The 12,794-nt window shown below is 36.9% G+C and overlaps 1 protein-coding gene across 2 annotated transcripts; it reads left to right on the top strand.

The window, feature by feature from the left end:
* Nucleotides 1–1,914: 1,914 nt before the first annotated feature.
* Nucleotides 1,915–12,222, top strand: LOC105044879 (2,3-bisphosphoglycerate-independent phosphoglycerate mutase). 2 transcript variants are annotated; one of them, XM_073257488.1, is made up of 11 exons: nucleotides 1,915–2,054; nucleotides 2,317–2,491; nucleotides 3,502–3,629; nucleotides 4,596–4,746; nucleotides 4,827–5,030; nucleotides 5,985–6,409; nucleotides 7,772–7,964; nucleotides 8,040–8,135; nucleotides 9,153–9,308; nucleotides 11,696–11,884; nucleotides 12,019–12,222. In XM_073257488.1, the coding sequence occupies exons 2-10, from the start codon at nucleotides 2,330–2,332 to the stop codon at nucleotides 11,858–11,860; spliced, it is 1,680 nt and encodes a 559-aa protein (XP_073113589.1). In that variant the 5' UTR covers nucleotides 1,915–2,054; nucleotides 2,317–2,329; the 3' UTR covers nucleotides 11,861–11,884; nucleotides 12,019–12,222. The 2 variants fall into 2 exon arrangements, with proteins under 2 accessions (XP_073113589.1, XP_073113590.1); XM_073257489.1 differs by lacking the exon at nucleotides 9,153–9,308.
* The last annotated feature ends 572 nt before the right edge of the window (nucleotides 12,223–12,794 follow it).

Raw genomic sequence — 12,794 nt, 5'->3', positions numbered from 1 at the left:
GACAAGTTGAAAACTTTTTTCATGGATTACTTCTTTCATTCGAAGTAACTTCTTCGGATTCAGAAGTGGGGGGCAAATGTTGCAGAGTTCATACTATTTCAGCTAATATCCTCGGGACTCATACTCAGTAGTTCTTGGACTGACAAGAATACCGATGTAAGGCTCGACTGTGGAGCTCATCAAGAAGCCAACCTCATCAAGAATCAGAAAGTTGACTTCACCAGGAGATCGATCTCATCGGGAGGCCGACCTAATGAGATCGACCTTATTAGGAGGCTGACAACTGAGCTCATCAAAAGGCCGACCCCATCAGGAGACCGATTTCATCAGCAGGCTGACAGTTGAGCTCACCTGAAAACCGACCTCATTATAAGTCCGACCTCATCATCATCTGAACACTTGACTGCAAATCATTATTTGAGTTAATGACACTCTCAGGTTACATCGACATCTGACCGATCTGACTCTTCAGTATTATCTGCTAAGTTGGCTTAGTCCAGAACTACTAATAAGTAGGACACTCATCTCAGTTATCTTTCGATCTCCCTCATCTTACTTCGATTGTCGACCGATCTGATTATGACACCAAGGCATGATGTCCAATTTAGATAGTTACTGATGTCAGCTATCCCACATCGGTCTGTTATCGACGTACCACCGTGTCTATAAATGGTTATCTGACAGCTATCATCCAACTCAATAGTAACTGTATTCCAGTTATCTCCCAGCTCATCACCACGTGGGCAGCTGCCTTATGATCTTTGCACGGCTGATCATTCTATTATAATAATCTAACGGCCTAACAGATCTCTAACGGCTTAACAACATAACAGATCTCTAACGACGTAACAACTTTTCTTTATGACCTAAGCAAGCTCCCCTATATAAAGGGGGATGAAGTGTTCTCCAGAAGGTAAGTCAAGTATGAGTGAACAGAGACAAAACTTATCACATTTCTTAAAGAAAATTAGAATTCTTACCACTTTTTTCCACCCAAATTCTCTCTTCTTGCTTTCTATTTCTTCATTTTGACTATCTATTCTCAAGGCTTTGGCTGACTTAAGTATTGTAAGGTCCTAAATCAGAGAGCACCCCACAGTTTTGAGATTTTTTTTTTGCAATTTTGCTCGTAGTTCATGCCAGCGTAACTCTCAGCTCTCCAGTTCGATTCATTGCTGATCTCACTTTCGGAGACTTGCAACAACAATATATATGAAGGAATACACTGGTAGATTTACAAGCAACAATGTATATTGAGAATGAATTACATTACCATCGAGGACGACTCAGCTGTTGTGCTGTTCTGATTCAAAGTTATGTGCAGGAAGCTGTTATCTATGCTCTTCCACGGGAGATGTCGATTTTGCTATAATTATACATTTTTTGAAAGATGAATATTGTAATTGATTGGACGGTAGTCCATGTTGCGGAGCACATTGAGATTTCTTATGATCACTATCGGAGTGGCTCCTAAGTCTTTTAGTATTTTTTTTTTTGATATTTTTGGATGCATTCACAGGGGACATGGATGAATTATTTTAACCAAAAAATAAAAGAAAAATTTTTTTTTTTCATAAAAACTAACCATGCAATAGCTATTTATCTACGAGTCCAAAATGAGACCCGGAAAAGAATACTCCATTAATCACACCACGTCCGTGACTTCTTTCCTAAAGCCAGAAGCCTATTAACACCCACTGGATACGTGCCGGACTCTAGTGCATTCTCATGACTTGTAAGCTCGTGAGGCACCCACCGGTCCCACCTTGTAACGAATATCGAGCATAATAAAAATAATAATAATATAATATGAGACCACGCAGGTCGTGGTGTTAGAGTGAGACGCACCGTCTAGACGCCACGTCTCGCTTTCACCATACATCTTTTATTGAAACTAACAGCACCTCCCAAACCGACGGCCCATAAATCCCCCGCCGAATTTTTCTGCCTCTAATAAATACCTTCAGCTTTCGGGAATCGAGGGTGGAGACCTTCTCGCTTATTCCTCCTTCCAAACTATTCTCACCTGAATCCAACTCAAGGAATCTCGTAAGGTATCATTCCATCTCCCTTCGATTTTAATTTGTTTCTTCCCGCTGTTTTCTCGGGCCATTACATCAGACTGTATTCACTGAATGCGTAATTGTAATTTGATTTTCTAATCCCTCCATTTTTTTTTTAATGTGAAAGCTCTTAGATTTTCTTCCTTTCTTTTTTATACTTTCAATTCGTCCTTATGTTTTTTTTAGCTTTCCATTTTAATGCGTAGTGGTACTTTTTCCTTCTTTGTTAAGGATTTTAGTGTTGTTTTTTTAGAGATTTGGAGGAGATGGGAACCTCGGAATTCTCATGGAAATTGGCGGACCACCCGAAGCTTCCAAAAGGGAAGACGGTGGCCGTCGTGGTTCTGGATGGATGGGGCGAAGCTAACCCCGACAAGTATAACTGCATTCATGTCGCCGAGACGCCGACCATGGATTCGCTCAAGAAGGTAATAAATTCTTTGAGCCGATGTCTGTCTCCTGTTTGGTTTTATTGGCCTAGATGGTTAGCATCCATGGAATTATTGATGGCGTTTGCCCTTGTGCAGCTGATGTTAGTATGGTTACCTTATTTTTTATTCTGTTCTCCCAAGTCTGTTTGATCTATCTGGCTTTCTTTTTCATCTGAATAACCTTTGCTTTATTTTCTGGTGGTTTGAGAGAGAGAGAGAGAGAGAGAAGGAAAAAAAAAATCAACTCTTAATAAACTATGACTGCTTGTCCAATTTTTCATGTGGCTTTTCATCATACAACACAAGGGTTACCTCAAATCTATGTTCTTATTGGATTTGCAGTCTATTGCGTTACATTTTATAGCAGTGTAGTAGTTGAGATTACATGTGCAACTTTAGTTATCTCGTGGTTCAGAGGCTATCAAGTATCAATCGTTGTCTCCGCCATTTATATTTTGTTTGTGGCTTTTTGGACATGCTGTCTTCAAGGCTTTGAAGGATGTGGGTCCTTTTGTGGTAGGAGAATTTCAAATTGTTAATGTAGACACCTCCAGGATGAGTTGACAGTGCAAGGGGGCTTGAGGAGGTTTATGAACTTGGTCGGTAAAATAGGTTAACCTAGGTTGCAGAAACCTCTCCTTTTCATGTCTGGACCTAGGATATGTTGGTGCCTTGGGTGGTGTTACTTCTATTCTTTTGCATACTGCTGCTGATGAAGTAGTTGACCAACTTGCTAGGGAAAGATTAGATAAAGGTGGTGTTATTGTGAGAAAATCCCTCTCTTGATGTGGTTGTAGCATCAATCCTTACTGGTCATTCAATTATGTACTCAGATTTTTTTTTTTCCTGCTGATTAATTAAGTGACTCAATTATCTGACAAAACAAAAATGCTTGGGTGCAAGTTAAATTGCCATTCACGTTTCTGCTGCTAGAGGATACAACTAAAATCATTCGGCATTTGCCTATGGATAAGATAGTATTATAAACATAATCCACCTTTTTGTAGGGTGCTCCAGAGAGATGGAGATTGTTAAAGGCTCATGGCACAGCAGTGGGACTGCCTACGGATGATGACATGGGTAACAGTGAGGTTGGTCACAATGCACTAGGTGCAGGGAGAATTTATGCCCAGGGGTATGGTGCTTACCTCACAATGCACTCCATTTTCAGAACTTCCTTTATATTTCATTTTGAGGATTTTTTTAAGTTGTTTTAGTTGCATTTATTGTACTTAATCCTGAAATGTTTTCTTTTGAACCTAACTATATGAAAACGAGGGCACTCTAATAAAGTGGACTTTGTGTCTGGTTCTGCTTCTTTCTACTGCTTGTAGTACCTAAGATGCAGTGGACATCTTTTAATTTGTAACATCACGATTATTTATAAAGCAGATTATAATTTTTTAAGTTAACTTTCAAATTGCATACATTCTTCCTGTTAACTGTATTTATTTGTTGGTATCGCTGTGGCATGCCTTAGAACGAACCATTGATATTTTGAAAAATAACCAGTTCGAATGTATCGAGAATACAATAGTATATCAATAAAAAATCTGATAGTTTTTTATCACTTAAAAAGATGTGTCTTTTAACCCTCTCAAACAAGTGATACATATAGAAAAAGGAATTCTTATTAAATTTTGTCACTATGTAAAAGAAAAGTGTGGTCGGTAAAGTTAGATGTAGTCAACTACTTTACAGCTTTTAAATTCATAAATGCTTATTATTAAATTCATAAATTTATGTTCCTCTAGTGTTTTCTAACGGTCTGTTGAGTTTTTTTTCTGGTTTCTTATTTCTCTCTCGTAAAGGGTGTTTACCTGTGTTTCTCACTTGGTACTGACAGAACTTTTCATAGATTTATAAGAGATAAATCTGACTGAGCAGTTTTTTTTTAAAAAAAAAAACAAATTGGGTAATTGAAAAGGATTATATTCCTTCCTGCGAATTGTCATATTGAACATCTGTTTGTGTCAAATTTTTTTTTTTTCTGGCATTTTCCTGCTTTTCATCATTGATTCTGCTTCCGTTGAATTTCTTTTAAACACATTTTTTTTTTAAAAATGCAACACTCCTGAGTTGAATGTTCTTTTAACTACAGTGCTAAGCTAGTTGATCTTGCACTTGCCTCTGGAAAAATATATGAAGGAGAAGGCTTTAAATACATTCAAGAATGTTTTGATCAAGGTACTTTGCATCTCATTGGTTTGTTGAGTGATGGGGGTGTCCACTCACGGCTTGATCAGCTGCAGGTATATATTAGGTATTCTCAGTTATTGTTTGACAACTGCTTTGATGATTTTCAAAAATTGATAACTTTTTCTTCTTGCAGTTGCTACTTAAAGGAGCTAGTGAGCATGGTGCCAAAAGAATCCGTGTCCATATCCTTACTGATGGTCGTGACGTTTTGGATGGTACCAGTGTAGGCTTTGTAGAAACGCTAGAGAATGACCTTTCAAAGTTATGGGAGGAAGGTATTGATGCACAAATTGCATCTGGTGGGGGTAGGATGTATGTTACCATGGACCGCTATGAGGTATATGTGAAACTCTTTATTTTAGAATGATTATATGCTGGTGGTTATGAGAATATTGTTTGTTAAATTCTGGTTCAGTCTTGTCTTCAATTCTTCACGTCTCAAGAAAAACATCAGTGGTAGGATATGTAGCAAGGAAAAAGGTCTGATATCATTTTTGACTTGTGATCTCTTCATACACACACATCCAGAGAGTCAGAGTGAGTGTGAGTGTGTGTGTGTGTGTGTGTGAGAGAGAGAGAGAGAGAGAGAGAGAGAGAGATTATTATTTGGTGCTACTGTTGTATGATGATTCATGATATCATCATGATCTGTTTCTAAAATGCCTGAAAAGTTTGAAGTTTCAGAAATTTTGTATGTGTGAGTCAAATTGTCAAAAATAGAGCAGCTTTCAAAATGAAATGATGTTTGATGCATTTTATGTTCTGGAAGCATCCAAATGAGTTGAACTTTGGTCCATTTGTCATTTACAATGTGGAGCTACAGTATGTTGATTGTTGATAACTGTGGCTACTTTTTGCTTAAGGCGCACCAGCTAATTTTTATTCTTTTTAATCATTTCTTTTGCTTCAATGCCTTTGTTTGAACTATGGTGTTCTTGTCCTATATGTTTCTAATGTTAAATTGCTATGCTTTATTTAAATCATTGCTTGTGTCACATCACCTTGTAATGGCATCTTATGGCTGTATAAATTTTGATTCCATTTGCAATTGGTCTTAATGACAAGAAACTTCTATATAGGGTAGTGCACTTGCGTTGTAAACTCCTCAGAAACTTGATATAGCACCTGCTGCCTAAGTGCTTCTAGTGTTTTTAAATACCCACTTCCCTGCACCTGCTAAGCAGCCAATGGAGGTTGTCTGCTAATTGCCAGATATCAATTTTTTGTACTTGCATAGTGACTAAAGAAATTTCTGGATGTTTTATTTACTTCATATAAAATGATTTTGCAGAATGACTGGGAGGTTGTTAAGCGCGGCTGGGATGCTCAGGTTCTGGGTGAAGCACCATACAAGTTTCGAAGTGCTCTTGAAGCAGTGAAAAAGCTGAGGGAAGATCCCAAAGCCAATGACCAGTACTTGCCCCCTTTTGTTATAGTTGATGAGAGTGGCAAGGCGGTTGGACCTATTGTGGATGGTGATGCTGTCATGACATTCAACTTCCGAGCAGATCGTATGGTTATGATTGCTAAAGCTCTAGAGTATGAGAATTTTGACAAATTTGATCGTGTACAGTTCCCAAAGATTCATTATGCTGGAATGCTTCAGTATGATGGTGAATTAAAGCTTCCAAGCCACTATCTTGTTTCTCCTCCAGAGATTGAGAGGACATCTGGTGAATACTTAGTGCACAATGGCATCCGTACTTTTGCTTGCAGGTGATGTGCTATGCAATAGTTTGGAATTGATGGCTTTCACAGACTTATGCATTTCATTTTTTACAACCAATTACAAAAAAGTGCTTAATTATGCAGTCATTTTGCTTTTCTTCCCATGAAACTATTATATTTTCCAAATACCTTTATCTTGCTTCTTAGCTTGGTTGCTTGTGTAGCTGTCCAATTACATTAATTAATTTGAATGCTTGGCATTTAACTTTCAGCTTGAGTTGGTAAAAGTCTTTGTACAAGATCATCAAATTGAATCTCAAAGATTTTTACCCCAATAGAGCTTATGATGAATGTGTTTACAGTGTTTTGGGATCCTGAACTCTAGATTAAGTTGATGCTGAAATCCTTCTTTATTGATTCATATCCTCATATATATTTGATTTTTTGAATGTTATTTGTGTTGTTAGTAAATGTCATGGAGATAAATAATTAGTATAATTTATGACACTTCTCTCCTTAGCAGTGCTGCAGTTGAAGAAAATTCAAGTTGTAAATCATCTCCCCATCCTTCACTTCTCCCACCTAGTCATAAGCTTTACTACAGAGACTCACAATAAGAATATCTGACCTGGCCGTATGGAAGAAACTTCTCTTTTCCCACCACTTATTTTCTTCTGTGCACTATCACAGATGGTGCAGAGGAGAAGTGACTGCAGCCATGTGGAAGCTTTGGTAGAAGAACACTAGAATATTCATTACATGGTGAATTGTAGAAGACATGACATCTTTTCTATGTATAAATCAGTCTTGCTTGAGCCAGAACAATTTCTTCTTAGCTACCTTGGCTAAATTTTCATTCGTGAATCAATTCAGACAATTCTTGTTGGTAAGATTGGATTGTGTGATGCCGTTTTACTTTATACATATTCTGCATAATCTTGGCTAAATTTTTACTGAATTGTGGCACCTTGATTAGGACAATAAAAAGAAATATCTGACCAAGTCATTAAGAGATTCATTTTATGTTTTTCCAAATTTGCTTCCTGGGATGATGTCCCTACGTTGTTCAATAGATTCTCATTTGACTTGTGTACTGGTTTCTGTGTTTCAAATTACTGTACATTAAGTTTCATACTCTGTTGCTAAAGTTTGTAGTCCATATTAATTTGTGAATCTGGAGTTCTAATGTTTAATTTTATAATACGAGGTATTCTAAACTGAGATACTGAATCTAAATTATGATTTAGAATTACCGTTGCTATAATTATTTATCATTTTTAGTATATCATTGAAGGCCCACAGTTTAATCGTGCCTTTGTTATTCTCAATTGCCTATTCATGAGACTGCTTTGTATGTGTTACTACTAATTACAGGCACATATTAATTTTATTTTATATTTTATGTAATAGTGAGACTGTCAAATTTGGTCATGTCACCTTTTTCTGGAATGGAAACCGGTCAGGATACTTTGATCCAAACATGGAAGAATATGTAGAAATTCCAAGTGATACTGGGATCTCATTCAATGTTCAACCAAAGATGAAGGCCTTAGAAATTGCTGAAAAGGCTACGGATGCTATCCTAAGCCACAAGTTCCACCAGGTAATGTATCGGCTGTTAGAAGAAAAGGATTTCAATGATATGGCCTTTTATTTAGTAGTATATAAATATATGTAGGTCCGTGTCAACCTACCTAATGGAGATATGGTGGGCCATACTGGTGACATTGAAGCCACCATTGTGGGTTGCAAGGCTGCTGATGAAGCTGTGAAGGTAATGTTTTATATGTCAACTGACTTCTTGTGCTATTGTTCAATTTGCGGTGGTGGTATTTTAGACTTTTACCCCAAATTGATGCTGTATTCAGTTTTTTCCTTTCCTGTCATTCTCAAAAGTATATAAAATATGAGAACGAGAAAGCAATTCCATGTGTCTGGCTATAAAGTTAACCTGGATTTGCTTTTAATATTCTGTGTTGTATCACTTTCAATTTTATATGTCTTGCAGCATTTCACAAAATTTGAAGCGAACATTAAATTAATCTATGAATATCTAAGATGAACTTGTTTGGGTAGGATTTTTTTGTGCATTAATTGATGAGAATCTGCAACCAAGAAGGGATGGATTATCTGGGTTTGCTCCAGCGATGCATGTCAGCAGACTGACCAAACAAGGCTGGCTTTCTGACATATAAAAGTACTAAAGATACAAAAGAAAATGGGAAATCTTGAGAGCAAAACAAGGAAAAAAAGGGGAGCTCTCCTGAAAAGTTATATTGGTGCTAGGGATGCTAATATTTATTCTAAAAAGAATTTAGTAGTTTGGGAGCCACTGACACGATAATGCAATCTCTTGCAGAATTTAAGTATTCCAAACCAGATATTAGAAATATGAAATATTATCCAGTGATAGGTTAAGTTTCAGTGGAGTAAAGAAATTCATCTTCCTAACATCTGTCCATTTGAATGGAGAGAATTATAGTTTTTGGTGGACCTATAGTGTCATTGGGATCTTACTTTCCATTATATTAAGCAACAATTAGCGGTCTTCCTTGTACATGCTATTTTGGTAAAGGTGGTTTTATATTTTTAGTTTTCGTTCCTATATAATCCAATTGGTACTTATAAGAAAAATTGACTTGCAGTAATATCAAAGTAATTTAGACAGATCTGAATGAATGAATGAGAGTTATGTCATTCTGGCAAAAAGTCTCATAATCTCATTCTGATTGGAATTATTCTGGTTGATCCTTACTGGCAAAATGTCCATGACAATCCAATGTTCTTTCAGATGATACTGGATGCTGTTGAGCAAGTGGGTGGCATCTATGTTGTCACTGCTGATCATGGGAATGCAGAAGACATGGTAAAAAGGAACAAATCTGGCCAACCACAACTCAACAAAAATGGAAACATTCAAATCCTTACTTCCCATACACTTCAACCAGTATGCATACTGACCTCTGTTGTAGTTTGATTCTTCCTTGCATCATTGTCTTGACCATTTTAATGAATAAAACCATAATTTTTGGCTGTTATTGCTATCTGATCACGACCATCATAATTGTCATTAATTCTAGACCAAACTTTTGGATTTATGTTGCATTTGTGGGAGCATCACTCCCAAATAATTATAATAAGGGAGGTGTTTCATTTTGAAAAAAATGTCCAAGGCGCTTAGGCCCTATAAATAATAAGGTGCATGGCAGACAATTGCATAGGGTGCGTATGCTTGTAGGATGTTAAAATGGGCTACCTTTTGTTACTCCATGAATGTAGCCCGCAAGAGTGCCAACTACACATCGGGAGATTTTTTCCCCTTTTCTCCAATTCAGTTGTTATGGTTGCCATGGTTCAAGTAATTTGATAATTATAATCGTGAGGGAGTCATTTGCTAGTTTGGTTCAGCTTGAATGTTTGACTTCGATATCTCTACCTGTTCTATTAGTTCAACTTTTAACATTGATTACCTCATTCATGTTACTATTCAGCTAAAGAATTTCAATGGCTGTTCGAGCTTTACTGTCTGCTTGATGGTCCTTTGCAAATGCACTTATAGTTTTTAGTTTCTGGTGGAATTATGACTTTTGTTAAGGATTGCCTGTGGCATATGTGGTCCTAATCACCGGTAGTGTAGAAAGTATTTGAAGAGTTGTATCTTCTGTTATATCCAGCATATCTGTTAGATGATTCATGATATTCATCTACCAATCTGTTAGCACTGGTAAGTTCAGTTGGCCTAATATTTCAGTTTATACAAGCAATTGCGACTTGATGAAGATAGCAATGTGGAAATCTTGTTTGCTGTAAATCACTAGTAATATATTATTTTGGCTACTTTGGGAAAGATTTGATAATTGATTGCTAATCTTTTTGTTATCTTTCCATAAAAGCTTTGTTTAATTTTCATATGTATAATTAACTATTTGACCTCTATCTTATGGATGCATGGATTTGCTGTCTGAAATGACTGATCAATTCAATTAATGGTTCAAAAGATTTTAAAAATAGTTTTCTTACTGCTGCTTCAGTACCTCTGCTTCATTTAACGGTGCTCATATATTGTTATATATATTTTCACCCAACAAACTTATTTTGCATAGCAAGGTTCCACATAAGGCAAATAATCTGTTGAGGATTTTAAAAAAAAAATCTAATTCAGCCTTTTTTATTCTATATTCCCATGCTCTATTGTGGTTCATATGGTTCAAGAATCTTGTTCTACACAACATTTCCAACCATAAATTTAGTTTCCTAGCCAATTATTATTTGGCTCATATTGAACTCTGTCATGTGCAGATAGGATACGCTACTCGTGTGATAAACTTCAAGAATCAGTTAATTTGTGGGATGCCTAGATCAAAAATCGGCCTCAAGCCTTTCATTTCTCAGCAATTGCCACAAATTAACTGATTCTTGTGCATCATAAACTTGGTTGACATTTCCAATACCGGCTTATACTTTTTTGTGGGTGGAACCTCTTAAGTGAGTGACAGGTGACCTGGTTACTTCCATAGAAGCGGATCAAGTAATAAATGGTTGAAACCTGAAGATACATTTACCCATTGATTAAATGAGATTAAGAGTTCAACTTGGAGAATAATACATACACTGTACAGACAGGCGCACTTGAGTGCACCATGTAAGTGAAAGCCAACAACCAAAAATATAATTGTTCAAACTGTTATTGGTCGTATGTACTCTCAAGGGGAAAAAAATATTAGGGAAGTACAGTTCAGCTTTCAACATTCTGCTGATTGAAATAGCAAACGTTTACTACTTGAGAACCAAAAGACCATGGAGGTCTTCTCTAATCTTTTTTTCCCCCAATGGTAGACATAAAACTGCAGCTGTCTGATGACCCCACAATAAACAGAACGTATGCATAAACTGAAAAAAGGCCTGTACTTAATTATAAGCTGGTTGGTCTCATTGTGCCTCACCTATAGATGCTACCATAGATATTTTAGGAAATAAGTTGGTTGTTTTTGTTCGACCATGTGGTTTGTCATTGGTAATTACCTCTGCAATCTTCATCAAATGGTGACTGATTTATGTACTGTATTTTAGCTGCTTTATCTTGTGAATAGCAAAACCTTTTCATGGACAGGGAGTTGTGTTATTATTCATTAATATTTTTAAACCTATCGTTTTTTTTTTTTGGCTATCATTGCATTAGTGTGTATAACTTCTCCTGTTAAAACAGTTGAGCGCTTGTTTTTGTTTGTCAGGTGTTAATCATTTTCTTACTTAATCTGAGATACTCAGGCTTGTTATTGTGCCTTTATTTCGAAGTCTCTTGCACAAACTCATTATCTATCAAAAATTTTGCAGGTTCCCATTGCCATTGGAGGTCCTGGGCTTGCTCCAGGTGTCAGATTCCGACAGGATTTGCCCACTGCTGGTCTTGCCAATGTTGCTGCTACCGTGATGAATCTCCATGGTTTCGAGGCACCCAGTGAGTATGAATCAACCCTCGTTGAAGTCGTTGACAGCTGAAACGAACATCCAGTGCCTTACTGTGTAAGGGGATATTAAATCATTTCTGCAATTTGGGATCTGCAATTTCTTTGAGTTCAGACGCTGGTGCAAAAGATGTTTGATTTTGCTGGAAGTTTGTCTAACGCTTGTTTTATTATTCGTTGGTTGTCTCGCAGGAACCTCATGGCGATTGTCAGCATGTGTTAATTGCAATGAATATTTTGTCCACTTCCAACTTAAAATATGCATCGTCATTTGTTTCATGACAACCGCACATACATGCAACTGGTATCTCTTTCTTTTTCCTTGTAAATGGTTGAGATGTGTAATCTTAAACAGGCCTTGTGGTAAATCTTATTTGGCATTCCTTTGCTTTGAAATCCAAATGCTCCTGATGTATTGCGAACTTCAGACATTTTAGAACCATAAAGTTGGGAAAGTGATATTTAAGAACTTTTGGGATAAAACCGACTGACCTCCGGTGCAATCCGCTCGACACTCGACTCATGTCCAATAAACAAAGATGATCCTGAAAGCGATCGTCAATTTGACACACCAGCATTACTCTCGGCCGATCGATCGAATATTTCTCATCGAATTAAGATTGGTAGGTGGTCGATGTTCGGATTTTACAGATAATAAATTATTTCGGCCGTCGGTATTTCAGAATTACTAATCAACAATCGATTTCCGACGCACAGTCGACTTATTCAAATATATCATAATCGTTACGGACGGTTACTCTACTGATACCACAGCGTAATCTATGGAGATTAATAATCCACTACGAGATTATCGTTCTGTGATTCTACGTTGCTAAATGTGGGATCATATTCGATAGTTATGACGATCTACTCTATAAAAAGGGGGTAAGAAAATAAATTTTGATAAGCTAATTTTTATACGTTGAACTCTGTCTCTATTTTCATACTACTGTCGTCCAGTCTTCCTC

The sequence above is a fragment of the Elaeis guineensis genome, chromosome 5 (assembly GCF_000442705.2).
Source record: "Elaeis guineensis isolate ETL-2024a chromosome 5, EG11, whole genome shotgun sequence".
Classification (NCBI taxonomy): Eukaryota; Viridiplantae; Streptophyta; class Magnoliopsida; order Arecales; family Arecaceae; genus Elaeis; species Elaeis guineensis.
This window is presented reverse-complemented; position numbering and strand designations above follow the sequence as displayed.

Excerpts from the sequence above, each read along its gene's own strand:
- LOC105044879 (XM_073257488.1), top strand. The coding sequence starts at position 2,330 with ATGGGAACCTCGGAATTCTCATGGAAATTGGCGGACCACCCGAAGCTT. Across the intron at positions 3,630-4,595 it reads GGGAGAATTTATGCCCAGGG|TGCTAAGCTAGTTGATCTTG; the intron begins GTATGGTGCTTA and ends TTTTAACTACAG. Across the intron at positions 9,309-11,695 it reads CTTCCCATACACTTCAACCA|GTTCCCATTGCCATTGGAGG; the intron begins GTATGCATACTG and ends AAAATTTTGCAG.